The 19,716-nt window shown below is 42.7% G+C and overlaps 1 protein-coding gene across 2 annotated transcripts in view; it reads left to right on the forward strand.

Moving 5' to 3' along the window:
• The window catches only part of Rtf1 (Rtf1, Paf1/RNA polymerase II complex component, homolog (S. cerevisiae)), a 59,605-nt gene continuing 39,889 nt past the window's right edge, over positions 1-19,716 (forward strand). Inside the window, exons 1-2 of one of the 2 annotated variants that reach the window (XR_015683241.1) lie at positions 1-230; positions 17,654-17,764. Coding sequence is in view for 1 of the 2 variants with exons in the window: in NM_001401979.1 (NP_001388908.1) it covers positions 21-230; positions 17,654-17,764 (321 nt within the window). In the remaining variant the exon portion in view is untranslated. 2 annotated transcript variants of the gene reach the window in all.

Consider the following 19,716-nt stretch of genomic DNA (forward strand, 5'->3'; position numbering starts at 1 on the left):
AGGGGCGGAGCGGAGCGCGCATGCGCGGTCGCCTTTGTGTGGGTCGAGCGGCGGCGGTGGCGGCGGCGGTGGTGGCGGCAGTGGCGGTCCCACTGGCAGGCGGGCAAGAGGGGAGTCCGGACGGCGTCCGGCGTGGGAGCCGGGGGACCACCATGGTAAAGAAGCGGAAAGGCCGTGTCGTGATCGACTCGGATACGGAAGACAGCGGCAGCGACGAGAACCTGGATCAGGTGAGGGCAGGCCGCGGAGGCGCGGGCCGGCAGAGCGGGAGGGCTGAGTCCTGGCCACGGGAGCTGGGAGTCGCCCGGCCCGAGCGCCCTGCCCGCTTGGTTGTCCGGTCCTCTGCTGTAGTCCCTTCCTGTCTCTCCGCTGAATCTTAGGCCCTGGGAACCTGGGCCGGGCCTGGAGACCGAGCCCCGAGGACTTGGCGCCTTGGGCCGGGAGGCGGGGCAGGGATCGGGCTGATGGGCCTCGGGGTTTGGGGTACTGGAGGGGGCCGCTGTCTGCTTGGGCCGGATCGGGGCGTCATGACTTAAGGCCGGGAGATTCAGGCTGGGCGAGATAGGAAGTATCGCCCGCCAACCCCAATGGCTGAGAGATTTTGGAGGAGGTGCAAGGGTGAGCATGGGGCGGTGGGAGGGAAAATTTGTCTAGAAGGTGTGGACTCTGGAAGATGAAGTTTTTCAAGCCAGGCATGTGGACATAGTAGGGACACCCATAAATGTTCCAAAGAGCTTCCGAGGTTCCTGGGCTTGAGGGGAGACATCGCTGTAGTCTCTTTGATCTGCGGTCATTTATGTTCGAAATGGGTTTCCCGTTGGGATGTCAGACAAAAAACAACAAAAAAAAAAAAAAACAAAAAAAAAAAAAAACAAAAAAAACCCCCAAAACTCTTGGGAGGAGAAAAGAGGACAGATAACTGGAAGTTGTGAATTGTAGGGCAGCAGAGAGAGACTGTGGCCCAAGCTCTTAGCCTTTTTTACGCAGCAGCATAGAATTCTTTTTCACTTGAAGATCTGAGAATTGGGATTCATTTTCACTTGAGGATCTGAGAAGTATTGTAAGTAACTTGTGATCTTAGCGTCTTGGAGTACTCCGAATTGCTTCTGTACTTTAAAAAACACTGCAGGGAGGAAACTGTTCGTGTAGCAGTACTGTAATGCTATCAGGAGATTCAAAGATGATTTCCTCCATGCTTCATGAGTAAATGACATAAAGGGAGGGTTGGCAAGATACAATAGCTTTATAAAAGGAGTAGATAGAGTACTAAACTCAGAATCTGTAACTCTGAATCCTAATTTCTTTCTAGCCATTTACCTTTGGTCTCCTCTGTAAAATGGAGATAATAACATCAGCCTTGGGTATTGAATGGGACAGTTGCATGAATCACATGTTTATAATAAAAAATGTTGGTATAAACTACAAAGTTTTTATATAAAAACTTTCTTGGGAGTCCTTAGTAATAGACTAGAGGTCTCAGAATTAATCAGGATTTGAAAAGGGAGGACTTACCTGGTCTACAAAATGAGTCCAGGACCTGGTCTGTCACTGAATTAAATCAATTCTCCTACCTTGTCCTCTTAAGTACAGGGTTACAGACATGCGTCACCACACCTGCCTGAGAGAGAGAGAACTTTAAAAATGGTGGTAGGAAGGTAGGAAAGTGAGGGGCCAGTAGAAGGACTATCTAAGGACAGGAACCCCTGTTTAGGGGTAGGAATTGAGTGAATAAATTGAAGGTATTTTTATTGAAAGTCTCCTAAAAATTCACCAAAGATGTGTTGCTGTCTATAAGAAGTTTTATTTGTAAATTTTTAGACTGGCAGAAACATTAGAGTCTGTATCATACTTCTGCCCCTCTGTTTTGTGGTCTGTGGAATGTAGTTGTAATCATTTATGTTATATCTGGGATAAATTAGATACCTCAATAAAATGCCCGATTTACATTGTCACATTTTCAAGTCATGGTGAGTTGACCTTATTTTTCCACTTTCCATTCGAAGAAAACGAGATTAAAGAAGCTAAAGTAATTCACTAGTAAGTAGTAAAATTGGAAATTAACCCATTTAAAACCATACTGTTTCTGCTATATCAGGTTAGTATAGTCTTAGTTTTTCATAATGCAAAATGAAAAAATGTGGGCTGTTAGGAAATTACTATTTTGATTTGTTTATTTTTTTAAAAGATGTCTTTTTTTTCTTTTTCTATTTTTCGGAGCTGGGGACAGAACCCAGGGCCTTGCGCTTGCTAGGCAAGCGGTCTACCACTGAGCTAAATCCCCAGCCCCAAGATGTCTTTTTTTTAATGTGTATGAATGTTTTTCCTTCATGTGTATATCGGGACCGTGTGTGTGCCTGTTGCCCACTGTCTACAGAGGCCAGAAGAGGGTATTCGACTCATTGGAACTGGAGTTACAGTTAAGAGCTGTCATGTGGGTATTAGCTCAGGTGTTCTGCAAACACACAGCAAGTTCTTGTAACAGCTGAATCATCTCTCCAGAACCTTGGTTTGTTTATGAGGAAGGATCTTGCTGGGTTTGAACTTAAGTTCGCCTGCCTCAGTGTCCAGAGTGCTGAGATTACAAACTTGAACCATTACCACATCCAACTTCATGCTCAGCTAGAGAATAATGGTTCATGGCCAATTTCCATGTTGCTAAAACTAATGTTTTTAAGGTTCACTAAATAGAGTTATCAAATCAGTTAGAATGTGTTTGGGGTGCTTGATAAAGCCCTTTTAAGGTATCTGTTTCCAAGAGGAATGAAGCAAACTACCAGTTAATCTGACCTTAATGAATTTTCCCACAGAATTCTGGTGAATGATTGGGTGGAGTGCGTTCATTGGTGGTAGAGATATTTTACCTGATTTACAAAGAATATTTCCAGGGGCTGGAGAGATGGCTCAGTGGTAAAAGCGTCTTACTGTTCTTGCAGAGTACCTGGGTTTGTACCCCAATCATATGTACCTCTGGTTCTAGGGAATCAGATCCCCTCTTCTGACCTCCACAGGCACTAGGTACACGTGTGGTACATAAACATATAGGCAAAAACACTTATACACACAAAATAAAAATAAATAAATTTTTAAGAAAGTATTTCCAAAATAGGAAGTGAAGGGGGCTGCAACTTTAGGTCAAACTCGGTCTAACTCTAAATTTCTCTTTGAAAAAATGTGTAATTTCTAAGTAGTACCAAAAGTATTTTAACAATAATTTTGCCTCCCCTTCAGTTACTTGTTATAGCATGTTTTCTATCGGATGAGAACTGGATCAGTTCCTTTCCTTGTACATCCGAACAGGGTCACTAGTGCCTCCTGGGCTGTTTTTTGTTTTTGTCTGTTTTGCTCTGTTCTTGGCTCTCTGTCTCAGGTGACTTTACCAGAGTGTTCTAGAAGAAATTTATAGTCAACCTGATTTAGGAGCTTAGGAAACACAACCATCGCAAACTGGATCTTTCCTGACCAAGCCCGGCCTTGGGCTGTGCTGTCTACTGCTGAGTTCTCATTGGAGGTTTGACACTGGGCTTCTTCATGATCCTTGAAGAAAGAACAAAACATGACAGATCTGCAAGTGTCTTAACAGAAGAGTGGTGCACAGTTAGTAAGGATGCCCTGCCCCTGAGTTTCCTAGTTAGGAATCTAAGCCATTATGTTGGAATTGCTGTAGCACCTCCAACTTAGTACTTATTGAAGGGGAGGTGGTGCAGTGTCAGAAGCCAGCTTGGCTTCCTTATGTAGAATATAGATTGACTGTCACAACCCAACACCATGTATGATGCATATGTAACGTTTTAAAAAGGCACACATGATCAAGTAAAATTTATGGGGGTATGGGGCATAGTTCCTACCTCTAATAAACCAGACCCCAGAGACTAAAGTCCTGGATTCTATATTTGTAACAGGTACAGGCCAGGCAATTATGATTCATGCTCACCATTGAGCCCACAGTTTGTATGCAAGTTCATCATTCTTAGTAAGATATTGTAGCTAGTTGGGGAGAAAAATAGCTGCTTGTGTTTCCTGTATTGTATCCAAGTTAAGGGCATACATGCAACCGGAAGAACTTGACAGATAAAGTACCAAAGCTGGTAGCTCATATAAATCTCTAACACGAATTTATTGGTGGATAGTTTTTGATTTTTGTTGCTGCTGGCATTGAACCCAGGCCATCATGCATACTGAATACATGATTTGCTGTATACCCAATCACTAGAGATGCCTTTTTTGTTTTTTTCAATTTTTTAAAAGATTTAAATATATGGATATTTTGCCCGTATGTATGTTTAGGTACAACACTCATGCCTGGTGCCTGTAGAAGATTTAAGAGGGTGTTGGGTCTCCTGGCTCTGGAGTTTCAGATGATGATGAGCTACTGTGTTGGTGCTGGAATTGAACCCAGCTCGTCTGAAAGAGCCAGTGCTCTTAACCACTGAGCAGGATCTCCAGACCTAAATATTCTTTTGTTTGTTTGTTGAGACAGAGCTTCCTGTGTAACCCCAACTGTTCTGAAACTCTGTCTGTAGACCAGGCTGGCCTCAAACTCATAGATTCACTTGCCTTTGCCTCAGGAGTGCTAGGATTAAAGACACCAAGGACAGCGGGATTCTTTGTCTTCAGTCAGTCATTCTTGAGATGTGGGGTGTGTCTGTGTGTTTGTCTTTTTCTGTATATTTAGAGATGAAGTCTGATGGAGCCCAGGCTGGCATTAAACTTAGTATGACAGCTAAGAATGATCCTGCTGCCTTTGTTTCCTGAGTACCTCTGCTCCCAAGTGTAGGGCTACAGGTGTGCACCACATCTCCAGGTGCTGGAGATGGAATTAAAGAGATTAGGCAAGCATTGTACCAACTGAGTCTATATTGCCAGTTCCAAAACTCTGATCTCAATTTGAAAATTTGGAGAGGTAGGTGTGTGTGTGTGTGTGTGTGTGTGTGTGTGTGTGTGTGTGTGTGCGCGTGTGCGCGTGTGCGCGTGTGCGCGCGTGCATATGTGTGCATACGTAAGTGTAAGTAAAATGCCAGGAATCAAACCCAAAGCATTACACGTGCTGGGCACATGCTCTGCCACTAAGTTACACTTCTGGGCCTTGGAGGCGTTTCCTTTTGCATGTAAACTGATAGTGACTTTTATTTTGGCCACGTTATAGTTTTCCTGCTTTTTTAAGTTGTAGGATACTTGTCATTGGTGCTTTACTCAGCCTTAACCTGTCATGGAAGCTCACAGCTGTAATCCTAGCACTCAGGAACCTGAAGCAGGGGGAGCAAAAGGTCAAGGCCAGACGAGACTATATAACAAGACTCCCACATCCGTCTTCCTGCTTTGCCTTTTCCAAAATTGTTTAGGTATATTTATACTAAAATGTTTTATAGTCTCTCTCTCTTTCTTTCTTTCTCTCTCTCTCTTTCTTTCCCTTCCTTCCTTCCTTTTCTTTCTTTGTTATTGTTTCTGTTGAAAGTGTGTCACTTGTAGCTCAGCTGGCCTGAAACTTCTGACAGTGTGTCTACCTCAGGCTTGCAAGTGTCAGGGTTACATGTGAGCCACCATTCCTGTTTTATAGAACTTTGTCGTTCTTTGTTTCTCATCAGTTTGAAGTGACAGCAATGAAATTTGTCTTTGAAGATGATGTGGTGGCACAGCCTGTAATCCCAGCCACTCTACTAAGGCCAAAGCAGGAGAATCATAAGTTTAGGACCTGCTTATAAGCTGAAGGCTAGACTGATTGGGCTACCTGGTGAAATAATTTCAAAAGGCAAAAGAGAGCTGGAGATAAGATTTAATGTTAGGTGCTCACCTAGCATACAGGAGGCTTTAGGTTCCAACCCCCATACTACAAAATAAATAAATAGATAAATAAAAAATAGACTGTCCTTTGGTATATTTACTTTGAATAGATCCACTAGATATTTTCTAGGACCTTTGTTTAGCATATTGTATAAACCATTGATATAAAGTATCCTATAAATGTTTCTCATAAAACTTGGGGAATTTAAGTTAGGCTTTTACTTAATTTTTTTTTTTTTTTTTGTTAGTCAGAGGCAGATTCTGAAGCCTGTAATGAATGTGAGTGGCAGTGTTAACTCGTGGACTTTTAAGTTTGTATAACAATGTTAACTGTAGCTTGATGCAGCTTATTTACTAAATTATTTTCACTTGGCTTTTATTTGGAAATGGTTGGAGAAGAGTGAAGTCTCTTGGCAGTTCTCATTACTTCTATGTGTGTTTCTGTTTGCCTGTCCGTCTGTATACCTGTGTGTTCATTCCTTTTTTCTTTTCTTTCTTTCTTTTTTTTTTTTCGGAGCTGGGGACCGAACCCAGGGCCTTGAGCTTGCTAGGCAAGTGCTCTACCACTGAGCTAATCCCCAACCCCCTGTGTGTTCATTCCTGAGAGCAAACCCAGGCTCTACCACTGATCTCTAGCTCCAACCCCTATACCACAGCTTTTAAGGAAAATGCAAAGCCCCCTTAATGATCTTTCTGTCTTGTCTTTGTTTGGGTAGGGAGTACATGCGTGGAAGCCGAGGATGTAAGTGGTTCTCTTCTTTCACCATGCAGGTTTTAAGGATCTGGGAACCGAACTCAGACTATCAGGCTCGGAGGCCGTATGTTCCCTTTTTTGCTGAGCCATCTCACCAACTCAAAACTCATTTGAGACTGGGTCCCTCAGTATATTTAATGTTCAGTGAAGAGTAGAGATTGTTATTTTTCAACAGACGAGTTAGGCTAGATGAATGAAATGGAAGTGTTTGCTGCCTTCAAGGGCCTCACAGGGAGAGTCGGCAGAGAAAGGGCAAGACTTGGATTGCAGGGCTGGGGATTTAGCTCAGCGGTAGAGCGCTTGCCTAGCAAGTGCAAGGCCCTGGGTTCGGTCCCCAGCTCCAGGGGAAAAAAAAAAAAAAAAAAAAAGACTTGTATTGCAGGTTATGAAGAAGGACTGGTATGTGTAGGCTTTATACTGGCCTGATATGGATGACATTTAAGCTGAGACCTGGAACAGATGTTAGGAAAAGGAGATTAGGAGACTGAAGAATAAAGGGGAGGGTATTGTGTGTTCATTTTTGAGGAACCAGTGTGTACACAAGAAGCTAGGTAGAAAAGACTGATTGCCATTATGAAACTGAAAGAAACCCAGAGCGTGTGAAGAGGTCTATGCATGTGAAACTCAGGGGTTTTTTGGTATATCTTATTGTGTAATGCAGGCTGGCCTTGAATTCAGAACAGTCCTTTTCCCTTAGTCTCCTAAGTGCTGCCATTACAGATGCAAACCACCAGATGTAGAAACAGAAAATGTTTTAACTCTGAAGATGGAGAAGTCAAGTTGTCTTAGTTTGGGTTTAATTGCGTGAACAGGCACCATAACCAAGGCAGCTCATAAAAGACAACATTTAAATGAGGCTGGCCAAGTGTCCATTGTCATCATGTTGAGAAGCATGTCAGCATCCAGGCTGGCTTGACACTGGAGGAGCTGAGAGTTCTATATCTTGTTCCAGAGGCAAACCGGACACACTGCTGCAGAACCTCAAAGCGCACCTCCACAGTGATGCACTTCCTCCAACAAGGCCACACCTCCTAATAGTGCCACTTCCCATGGGCCGAGCATATTTAAAGCACCATACAAGGTTATGGTTGACAGTAAGAGTAAAGATGAACTTGAATAGAAAACTTAAAGTTGGTTGGATAGTACTGTTCTGATAAACTTGTGTTTCATTTATCTACATAATCGATGTGTAACTTTTTACTGTAAGCTGGGTTAAAAACGAATGCTTAGTCACATGTAATACATATCTAAAGTCTCGTTACTCTCAACAGTCATATAGTGAGATTTTGTCTCCGAAGACCAAGGGGGAGCCCATGAGATGGCTCCGGTAAAGCCTCCTGCTACCAAGCCTAATGACCTGAATTCAGTCTTTGGGACCCACCTGGCAGAAGGAGAGAGCACCATCTCCTGAAAGTTGTATTTGACCTTCACACACACACACACACACACACACACACACACACACACCCGAGAAGGAGAGATTGAATGGTAAACCTTTATCAATTGACTAAATTTAGAACCACCTACAAGAATCCAGTCCTGGTAGCATACACCTGTAATACCGAACTTGGGAGGTAGAGGCATGAACTCAAAGTCATACTTGGCCACATAGTAAGTTTGAGGCCTGTCCGGCTCCATGAGAGTGTTTCGGAGAGAGTTAGCTGAGGCAGGAAGCCCTACACTGAAGTTGGGCAGGACCATCCCGAGGAAACGAGGAAGGCAGCAGAGCCTTCAGCAAGCCCCTCCCTCTCTGCCCAGCCTACTCTGGCATGGGTGTCATGCCAATTCTACAGTATTTTAGACATTTCTAGAGCTCCATATTTTTTTCTATTTGAAATAACTTTGCTGGGAATTTGAAGGGAAAGTTGCCATATTGAGTGCTGATTATGTGCAATTTTTTTTAAAGGTTTATTTATTATATATAAGTACACTGTAGCTGTTTTCAGACACACCAGAAGAGGGCATCAGATCTCTTTACAGATGGTTGTGAGCCACCATGTGGTTGCTGGGAATTGAACTCAGGACCTCTGGAAGAGCAGTCGGGTGCTCTTAACCACTGAGCCATCTCTCCAGCCCCGATTATGTGCAATTTAAAGGATTGTTCCATTGCTACTTTGGAAATTAGTACTTCAGAGGGTTTTGTTTGTCTGATGAGATTGCTCAGTAGGTAACAGCACTTGCCCCAGATGACCTGAGTTCAATCCCTGGGACTCAGATGGTAGAAGGAAAGAATTAACAGCAGCACATTGTCCTTTGACCTCCACATGTGCACCATGGCATGCATGTGTATATAGGGGCATGCTGGCATGCAAACATACACAATAAGCCAACAAATGTGATAGGAAAAACAAATAAACCCAAAACTTAACAGAAAAAGAAGGATTTTGGAGACAGGGTGGTCCAGAACATGTACCAGTGACTTTGAACTCTGATCTTTTGCATAATCTTAGGTACTAAGATTATGAGTGTGAACCACCATGCCTGGTTATGTGGCATGAGGATTCAAACCTTACATTCTAGATAAGCATTCTGCCGGCTGAGCTCGCTCACGCCCTCTCTCTCTTTCTCTCTCTCCTCTCTCTCTCTCTCTCTCTCTCTCTCTCTCTCTCTCTCTCTCATTATTGGGTTTTTGGGGTTTGTTTGTTTGTTTGTTTGTTTGTTTTAATGTGTGCATTCATGTGTGGGTTAGAGGACAACTGGGAATTGACTCTCTTTCCATCACATGGATCTCAGTGATAGAACTTTGGGTGTCGGGCTTGGCAATGAGCATCTTCACCTCTTGAGCCATCGCTTCACCACACTCCCACTTTCTCTTCCTTGCTCTTAATAAATAATCAGTGCCCAGTATTTGAATCACATTCCTGTGCCAGTGTCTCTGTAAAAGAAATAATACCAAAAAACATTTTAAATACAAGATTCTGGATTGTAGTTCTTTTCTTTGGACCTCTTGGGTCTTCCAGTTCTCTTCATCCCAGTGGCTACTTACTTTGTCCGGCCACCGTTACTCTACTCTGCTCAGAATGGAATGATCCTCAGACTAACTCCTTAGCACTTCCACCTCGGTCCCATGTACTCCCAGAAAGTCCATAGTGGGTAGATAGGTTATTCCTTTGCTTCAAACCATTTGGGGGTTTCTTGCACCTTCAAACAAAATCCTTACTCTTGACCCTGCTTTGCAAACCTCTGGTTGGCTCTCTTTTTACTCTGACCCACCTCATTTTATTCCCTCCCTGTCTTGCTTGCTTAAACATCAGCAACAGTTTCCCTTTCAGTTCTTTGAGCCAGCATTATCAGCTCCATGGCCTTAGCTATCCTGGAGGGCTCCTCTCTTGCAAGGCCCATATACCCTCCTTTTCCCTCTAAAGGTTTCTAACTTCTTCAGAGAAGTTTCTCCTACCCTCTCTCTGTACTGCATATAGCCCCGTGTTCTTGATTCACTTCCTTCTTAGCACTTAGCTTTGTCCATACTGATTTCTGTATTTTCTTGACTATCTCCTACTCTTGTCCTTAAGTTCCATGAAGTTGTGGACATTTGTATCTTTTCTTTTTTGTTGTTGTTTTTTTTTTTTTTTGTTTTGTTTTTTGGTTCTTTTTTTTTTTTTTTTTCGGAGCTGGGGACCGAACCCAGGGCCTTGCACTTCCTAGGTAAGCGCTCTACCACTGAGCTAAATCCCCAGCCCCATCTTTTCTTTTTTTTAATTTTAAAGATTTATTTATTTTATTTATATAAGCACACTGTAGCTGTCTTCAGACACACCAGAAGAGGGCATCTGATCCCATTACAGATGGTTGTGAGCCACCATGTGGTTGCTGGGAATTGAACTCAGGACCTCTGAAAGAGCAACCAGTGCTCTTAACCTCTGAGTTATCTCTCCAGCCCCCCATTTGTATCTTTTCTTTGCTGTCATTTACCCTATGCTTGGAACATAATAGGTGCTGGTAGTAAGGTGATGAAGCATTTTAGTTTGCCTGGGCTGAGGTGATTCCATGAATGCAGAGAGTGGTTTCATTGCTAAAAATCAGGGTAGTATCAGGGCAGATAATACCTAGCTGTTGGGTATTAGTTATGTTTGTAGGATTAAGTAAAAAAAAAAAAAAAGCATCTTAATGACTTTTGGAACCTCATGAATTTTATTCATTTTTATCAATGCTATCCTCTCTGTTTTGTTCATTTAAATTTGAGGATTATGCCCTAGTACCTCACACACACTAGACAGATGCTCTACTACTAAGCTTTAGCCTCACTCCTTTCTCTTAAGACAGGCTCTCACCATGTAGTGCTCATTGGCCTGGAATTTGTCACGAAAGCAAGGAACCCACCTGCCTCTGCCTTTCACGTGTTGGGACTAAAATTTGTGCTGCCACCACACCTGACACCTGGCTTACTTTAAACTTTGGGACAGTCTTATTGAACTCTTGTAGCTCAGGAATTCCTTGAGTTTAAGATCCTCCTGCCACAAACTCTCTACTATCTCAGATTATCAGTTCATGCCATCCAGTCCAGTCTCTTGCTTTATTTTAGGTCTCAATTTATGCTCTCTAATTAAATATGTCCTTTGAACAGTCATTGAAAGTGCTATGGAAACTAAATGAGGCATCTCTTGATGCTAGACCTGTAGTAGATTGGGCACTGAGATTACAGTAAGCACATCTGTGGTATAGATCATGTTATCACCTCACACTGCATTCTCCTTAAGACATGTCAAGATAAAGGTGAAGGTTTTCACTGGATGAGAAGAAATACGGGGAAGGTAGTGAAAGAGATCACTGGACATCGTGTGATCACCAGCATGACATCATGGAGTGGTATAGAGAAAGGCAAGATGATGTGCCCTTTATATGTGAACCTGTTTTGTTTTAAAGTAATTCCAAATCAGAAAAGATTTCAACTTCTAAATGAATCTAAATAAATCACTCTTAATAATGTCTTCCTGTTGAGGTGAAGAGATGGTAACAGTTAAAAGTACTTGCTACTCTTCCAGAGGACCAGGCTTGGTTCTCAATATCCCTGTCAGGTGGTTCATAGCCACCTATGGCTTTAGCTCCAGGGAATCTGACACCCTCTTATGTCCTCTGCAGGCATTCATACACAGTGGCACACAGAGCTACGTCACATGTAAATACAAATAATAATCTCTTCACGTGTGCATTATTGTAGAGACCTTTCATTGGCACATCGTTGTGGCCATCTGTACCTGCAAGCCCTCATTAGGATCTGAAGGACTAAGTCATAGAGTAGTTTGGGCAGGAGATCCCCCCAAGTAGCATTCAATACTGCGCTCCAGAAGTGGAGAGGGCAGATTGTATACTGTCAAGGTCTTTATTATGTCCACTCTAGTATAGCTAGTATTCTGCACAAAGCGAGAGTGTGATTATGTGATACATTGGCTCACTGATGGAAAGCCATTTGTTCGGTTTGCCTGGTTTTTTGGTTCCAGGGTCTTGTTCTCTAGCTCAGGATGGTCTGGAATCCCAGGCAGCTTGTGTCAGTTTTCCTCCTTTAGTCTTCCAGGTACTGAGGTTACAGATACATCTGCCATAGAAGGTGTGTGTGCACACTTGTGTATAAGTATGTGCCTGCACAGGTTTGTGGAGGTCAGAGGACAACTTGAGGTAGTTGGTTCTGTCTTTTCATCAGGTACTGGGGATTGAATGCAGTTTTCAGGCTCAGTGGAGTGGCTGGCTCCTTTTTCCTGCTGAGCCTTCCTGTTAGCCCAGTTTCAGTAGTTTTCATGAATGTACTGTTCCAGGGTAGGATTTGATTGCCAGCTATAGTTAAAAGTTCATTCCAGTAATGATTAGATACTTCTTAGGGAGAAAGGAGTACTCAGCTTATAGTTTTGGAGGCTGGAGGGCAACAGCTTGGACAGACTCAAGCTGCATCACATCATGGTAAGAGACATGAATGTGTTTGTCTGCTTACAAAGCTGTCAAGTCAGGATTCAGTCATGAAGTTGTAGCTTCCCAAAGCCACACTTTTGCGTATCATAGTCAAATCAGATTCATTCCTCTTAGTACCATCAAGTAATTCTTTGTGGGTTATACTACTTAAGAAACTGGGTGTTGTGGCACATGCATAGTCCTACCACCTTGTAGGCAGATCTCTGTGACCTCCAAGCCACCCAGGGCCAGACAGTGAGAGTCTTGTCTCAGAATGGAAGCAAACTACATTGAGAGTTTAGGAAAACAGAGCACATTCAGACCACACCTCAAGTGTATCCACATTCCTGTTGTTACTGAGTTGATGTTACAACTGGAGTTCTACAGTATTCTAGCAATGCAAGATGTTTAGCAGGTGCCTGCTGCCTAGCTTGATAACCTGAATTAGATCTCTGATACTCAGGTGACAGTTCTGATGGACGGAGGAACTGACTCACAGGTTGTCCTTTGACCTCCGCATCCTTACTGTGCATATGTACACACATAAATAAATGTAATAGAAATTTTAAGGTTAGGCAGGCAGTGGTGGTGCATCCTTTAATCCCAGCACTTAGAAGGCGAGGCAGTCGGATCTCTTTCAAGTGTGAGGCCAGCCTGGTCTGCATAGTGAGTTCCAGGAACTACACAGAGAAACCCTGTCTCAAAAACCCAAAATAATAATAATAATAATAATAATAATAATAATAATAATAATAAAAAATTTAAAGTTTGTAATTTTGCATTTAGGGCAAAAGGTAATAAATAGTAAAGGTGATAAACAAATTCATATACAATCCTGTTTTTAGATTTTATTCAAATGAAATAGGAACTATGAGCATGAAATTGCCCACTAATGGAAACAGCCCAAGTGTTAATAAACTGGTAGGTGGTAATACACTGAGGTACATTCGTCAAGTGGAATGAGGTTTACTATTAAAAATGGACAAACTGGGGGCTGGAGAGATGGCTCAGCAGTTAAGAGTACCCGACTGCTCTTCCAGAGGTCATGAGTTCAATTCCCAGCAACCACATGGTGGCTCACAACCATCTGTAAAGAGATCTGATGCCCTCTTCTGGTGTATCTGAAGACAGCTACAGTGTACTCATATATAATAAATAAAATTTAAAAAATGGACAAACTGGGACTGGAGAGACAGCTCAGGGGTTAAGAGTATTTAGTATTTAGTATTTAGTACTTAGTATTCTTGCAAAGGACCCAAGTTCGGTTCCCAGAACCCATGCAGGCAACTACCAGCTGCCTCTAGGGGATCTGATGCTGCCCTCTTTTGGACTTCACAGGCACCTGCACTCACATGTGCACAAACTCACAGACACACATATACACATAATTTACAATAATAAAATAGGGCTGGAGAGATGGCTCAGTGATTAAGAGCATTTGTCTCCCTTGCAGAGGATCTGGATTTGGTTCCCAGTACCCATATGGCATCCGTAGCTGTCTGTTATTGTTACTGTTCCAGGGAATTCAAGGTTCTCTTTAGATGCCCGTAGGCACCCATTTGCTGGTATGCATACATGCATGCAAGCAAAACACTCATGCCTGTAAAATAATCTAAAAAAAATAAAATCTTTAAAAAAAAACAAAAAGACACACTAGATGCCTCAGTCCTACATATAACAGGGAACAGAATGATCACAGGTGGTAGGAGGAGGGAGGGAGGGGGGGGAAGGGGGGCAGGAGGAGGGAGGAGAGGGGGGAAGGGGGGCAGGAGGGAGGGAGGAGAGGGGGAAGGGGGGCAGGAGGAGGGAGGAGAGGGGGAAGGGGGGGCAGGAGGAGGGAGGAGAGGGGGGAAGGGGGACAGGAGGGGGGAGGAGAGGGGGAAGGGGAGCAGGAACAGGTATTGGAAGGGACAGGAGAGAAGTACAGAGGGTCAGAAAATTGAATAGAAATACGTAGCAGAGGGGAATGGAGAACTAGGGGTAGCCACTAGAAAGTCCCAGACTCCAGGGAAGTGAGAGGCTCCCAGGACCCAATGGCAATGACTTTGGCCTGTCCAAAGGAAAGACAGAGACAAAAAATGGAGCAGAAACTGAAGGAGAGGCCGTCGAGAGAAATGGATCCCTAGGGGATCCATTTCATCTGCAGACACCAAACCCCCACACTATTGCTGATGCCAAGAAGCACTTGCTGACAGGAACCTGTTATGGCTGTTCCCTGAGAGGTTCTACCAGCACCTAACCAATACAGATGCAGATACTCACATTGCCCAGGGACCCCAATGGAAGAGCTTGGGGAAGGATTGAAGAAGCTGAAGGGAATAGCAACCCCATACAAAGAACATTATCAATTAACTGCACCATCCAGAGCTTCCAGAGACTAAACCACCAATGGAAGGAGCCAGGACTCCAGATACATATGTAGCAGCGGATGGCCTTATCTGACATCAGTGGGAGGGAAGGGAGACTTGATACCCCAGCTTAGGGGGATGCTAGAGGGGTGAGGTGGGAATGGGTGAGGATAGAGGAGCACCCTCATGGAGGCAAGGGGGAGGGGGAGGGGATGGGAGTGGTGGAGGGGTAATTGGGAAGGGGGGGATATCATTTGAAATGTAAATGAGTAAAATGATTTTAAAAAACAGACAGACTACTGTTTACATGTTACAATATGGATGAATGTCAGATGTAGAATTCTGAATGAAAAGCTATATTCATACCAGTGAAATGATGGGGAAGATCCTTGCTGCCAAGCCTGGTAACCTAAGTTTGATCCCCAGGACCCACAAGGTAGAAGAAGAGAGCAGACACTTAAATGTCTCCTCTGACCTCCACCTACTCACCAAGCCACGCCCCAGTCTTCTACACACACACACACACACACACACACACACACACACACACACACACAGACAATTTACAACAAAAAATAAGCTACACTCAAAGCAGCTACAAACCATATGATTCCATTCTTGTACCAGTCTCTAATGGGCATATCTATCAAGATGGAAAATGTAAAATCGTATCTGTGGTTACTGGAAGAGGAGAAGAGAGGAGGGGGAAATTTAGAGGGATAGTGGGATCCTATATATTGATTTTGGTAGTAGTAAACTATGTGTTTGCTGGTTTCTTAGAACCATCTATGTGGGTCCTTTTGTTTGTTTGTTTGGATGGCTGGTTGGTTGGTATTTTTGGTTTTTTTGAGACAGGGTTTTTCTGTGTAGCCCTGGTGTCCTGAAACTTGATTTGTAGACCAGGTTGGCTTCAATGTAGATCTACCTGACTCTACCTCCCAAGTGCTGGGATTAAAGGCATATTGCCACCATGCTGTTATTTTTAAAGCATTAAGCACAAATATTATACTATACATTTGGTCTATAGGAATTACCTCTGGTCAAAAGATGGGTGTGGGTGTTCTTATGACTTCTAGCCTGGTCAGAATCTGTGCTTGTTCTCCAATGACATGAGAAGAGTGACAGACATCTCATGACTAATTATGAAGAAGAAGTGTGCCAGCTGCTAATCTCAGAAGGTCACTTTCTCATTCTGACCAAGGAAGGACAGTACTCCTGAAATAGAAAGAGACTGGCAGAAGAAAACAGGTGCTTTGTAACCATCTAGTACTTTAAAATCTGTCCTGCACTTCCCTTTTAATTGCATAGTACTCCAGCCATCAAGGGTCATTACTGCCAGTATCAATTAATTGCACTTTCTTTGGCACAGTAGAAAATGTTTTAGACTAGTAAATCATGACTGTATTAGGAGCCAGGATTCTATTGGCAGGTTCAGATCCTGTACTCTCATGTACTAGCTATTACTAAGTGCATTATATAGCTTAGTGACGTTAACTTGCCTTGCTCTAGATGCTACTTTTAAAAATGTGTGTATAGAGTTGGAGAGGTGGCTCAGTGGTTAAGAGCACTGGCTGCACAATCCCAGCACCCACATGGCAGCTCACAACTCTATTACTCCAGTTCCAGGGCTTCCAACATTCTCACACAGACCAACATATGGAGGCAAAACACTAATGCACATAAAATAAAAATTTAAAAAAATGTGTGTGTAAAATTGTATGTTTGGTGCATGTGTATAGGCTGGAATATATATGGAAGTCAGAGGACAGCTTCATGGAGTCTTTTCTCTCCTTCCACTTTGACGTGGGTTCTGAGCACCAAACTCAGGTCATCAGACTTTTGCAGCAAGTACTGGGCCATATCACAAGCCCTCTAGATGCTTCTTTATCTTTAAATGGGGATGATAACAATATCTTTAAATGGGGTTGTTGTGAAGAGTGTCAGATGCTGAGAGACTTACCTAGCCAGTAAGAGCAGTCTCATTGTCAGCTGCTGCTGTTGTTATTGCAGGGAGTGGAACCAGTGACCCTTGGTCGTGTCTTTTTTTTTTTTTTTTTTTTTTTTTCCCTTCTTTTTTCTTTTTTTCGGAGCTGGGGACCAAACCCAGGGTCTTGCGATTGCTAGGCAAGTGCTCTACCGCTGAGCTAAATCCCCAACCCCGGTCGTCTCTTTTAATAACTGGACTGACTAGATGGGAGAACTAATGGGAAACCAGGTGACAGCAGACAACCACTACCACCACTGCCACTATTACCACCACTATTACCACAACCACCCCCCTTTGTATTTAAATCACCAAGACAGGGTAGAGGAAGTGAATGGGAGTTGGGATTGTTGGATTAAAATTCTGGCCAGCATCCTACTTACTTTGTGACTTTGGACTATATACTTCAAAATATGCCTCCTTTTTTTGGTTGTTGTTGATGTTTTTTGTTTTACATTTTCAAAATGTAAAATGACCTCAGAAACTTACAGTTTGTAAGCTTATTAGATAGAATAGCCACAGATGCTAATTTTACTATGGAAGACAATAAAAGATCCTTAGAATAATGACTATCTGCCATTTAAAACATGAAGCAGATCCCCTTTGTAAACATAGTTGCTGCCATTCGGTATGGGTGGTCAGTACTTAGCAGTTTAGAGAGGAATCTGAAAGTTTGAATGTAGCTCTAGTCCCATTTCCTCTGTTTCATTCCCTCAAAGGAGGGCAGATTTCGGAGCTTAAGTTTGTGTGCAAATATTGGCGATCTGTCTCTGCTCATGTGCTCAGTGCTTATGGGTGTGTACTTCCGGTGAAAGCACAGGCACTGGAAGAAAAGATCATGGACAGAATGGGCATTCCATTATACTTTTCTGTTGAGCAAAACTGATGCAACTATTTCTGCCCAATTAGGAGCTCTTGTCCCTGGCAAAACGGAAGCGCAGTGACTCTGAGGAGAAGGAGCCTCCTGTGAGTCAGCCTGCAGCCTCGTCAGATTCAGAGACATCCGACAGTGATGATGAGGTGGGTGAGATGTAAGAACTTGGTAGGAAAAAGAAATTGTGTGAGCAAAGCTTTAAATTATGGTGGCCATTCTCTATTGTAGAAGGGCCAACCATTAGTCTTTTTCTTTTTTTTAAAAGATTGATTGATTGGTTGATTGATTGGAGTGCTTTATCTCTATGTACACTTGCATGCCAGAAGAGTCATCAGATCCCATTACAGATGGTTGTGAGCCACCACGTGGTTCCTGGGAATTGAACTCGGGACCTCTGGAAGAGCAGATAATGCTCTTTACCGCTGAGCCATCTCTCCGGCCTCTCTTGTCATTTTTTAAAAAGTCATCTTTTAAATACTGCTTTTATGTTAGAAAACAAATTCTAAGTAAGGCATTGTAATGCATGTCTATAATTTCAGCATTCAGGAAACTGAAGCAGTAGGATCAAGAGTTCAAGGCCAGTCTGAGTTATATAAGAGAAAAATTATACAGAAAAAATGTATTTGCCATATTTATTTTAGTGATAAATACTTTGAGACACAAAACTTTCTTTGGGGAGATTGATATGCCATCCCTAAAAGTAATGGTATTGATTTTACAGGAAGGTAAAAAGCAAGTCAGACAACTGATGTTGTCTAAACCAAGGCAGTTTTCTCAAATTGTCCAGTAGCAAAAGCAAAGCTTTGAAAGACCCAGACTGTGGGTAAAAGACAAGGGATAGGTGTTCTCGATTGACTTGAAGAAATTTCCCCTGTGTGGCTTCCTGTACTGAGTGGGGGAGGGAGACAGAGAGGGAGAGACTGTCCTTTTGTTCAATCTCTTATTCTACAGTCTAAGAGAATACTTTTAACAGTGAACTTAAAAATGTTTATTTAATAACATGAAATTTAATTAACATAAATAGTATTTACCACTTCTCATTGTATATACATTGAATGCTTGCATTCTGATTGACTATAGTAATATTCTCTTAGTGCTAAATAATTCAATAGACTTTTGTCTACTGAAAGTAAAATTGTTTTCTACAGCAAGAGGTAGTAAATTTTTACTTTTTTTTTTTTTTTTTCAAATAATCATTCCTTTTGTTTACATCTCAAATGATATCCCACTTCCCAGTTACCCCCTCAGGGAAATGTGAGGCTCCAAGGACCCACAGGATGTCCCAGGGATGACTTTAGCTGAAGCAGAGAAGAGGGAGATGGATCCTGTAAGAGACCTCCTACAGAAGATAGGCACGGCCCCCGGTCAAGGGATGGGGACACCCACCAAGCTCACAGTTTTTTGTTTTTTGTTTTTTTTTTTTAAAGATTTATTTATTTTGTATATGAACACACTGTAGCTGTCTTCAGACACACCAGAAGAGGGCATCGGATCCCATTACAGATGGTTGTGAGCCACCATGTGGTTGCTGGGATTTGAACTCAGGACCTCTGGAAGAGCAGTCAGTGCTCTTAACCACTGAGCCATCTCTCCAGCCCAAGCTCACAGTTTTTAACCCAGAAATGTTCATTCTTTTGCCAGTGCTGATCTATTACAAAATTTATGAGGCCTATGAACTAATTTAATTTTGAGTTTTGTGGCTTTAGTGCATTAACAATGCAGAAAAATCTTTGATTAGTTATTGTTTGTTTTGAGATGATGTCTTCCTCTGCTGGAGCCTTGATTGGCTGGGAATTGACTATAGAGCTGAGGCCAGCTTTAAACTCCTGAGCCTCCGGTCTCTACCTTTCAAATTCTGGGGCTAGAGGCTTGTACCACCACACCCTGCTCTTCATCCTCCCTGACATCCTCAGGATTAGAGCTATATTGTGTGTTAGAGTGCATTGTGTCCTGGTACATCTTATGGTTAGGATTCCCTTTGTTCTAGTTTACCTTAGCCAAGCATGGTGACTTTAACATTGGAAAGGCTGAGGCAGGAGGATCTTGAATTTGAAACTAGCTGGAACTATATATCAAGATCCTCTCTCAAACAAAGAAA

This window comes from Rattus norvegicus, chromosome 3, assembly GCF_021556685.1.
Source record: "Rattus norvegicus strain SHRSP/BbbUtx chromosome 3, alternate assembly SHRSP_T2T, whole genome shotgun sequence".
In the NCBI taxonomy this organism is placed as follows: domain Eukaryota; kingdom Metazoa; phylum Chordata; class Mammalia; order Rodentia; family Muridae; genus Rattus; species Rattus norvegicus.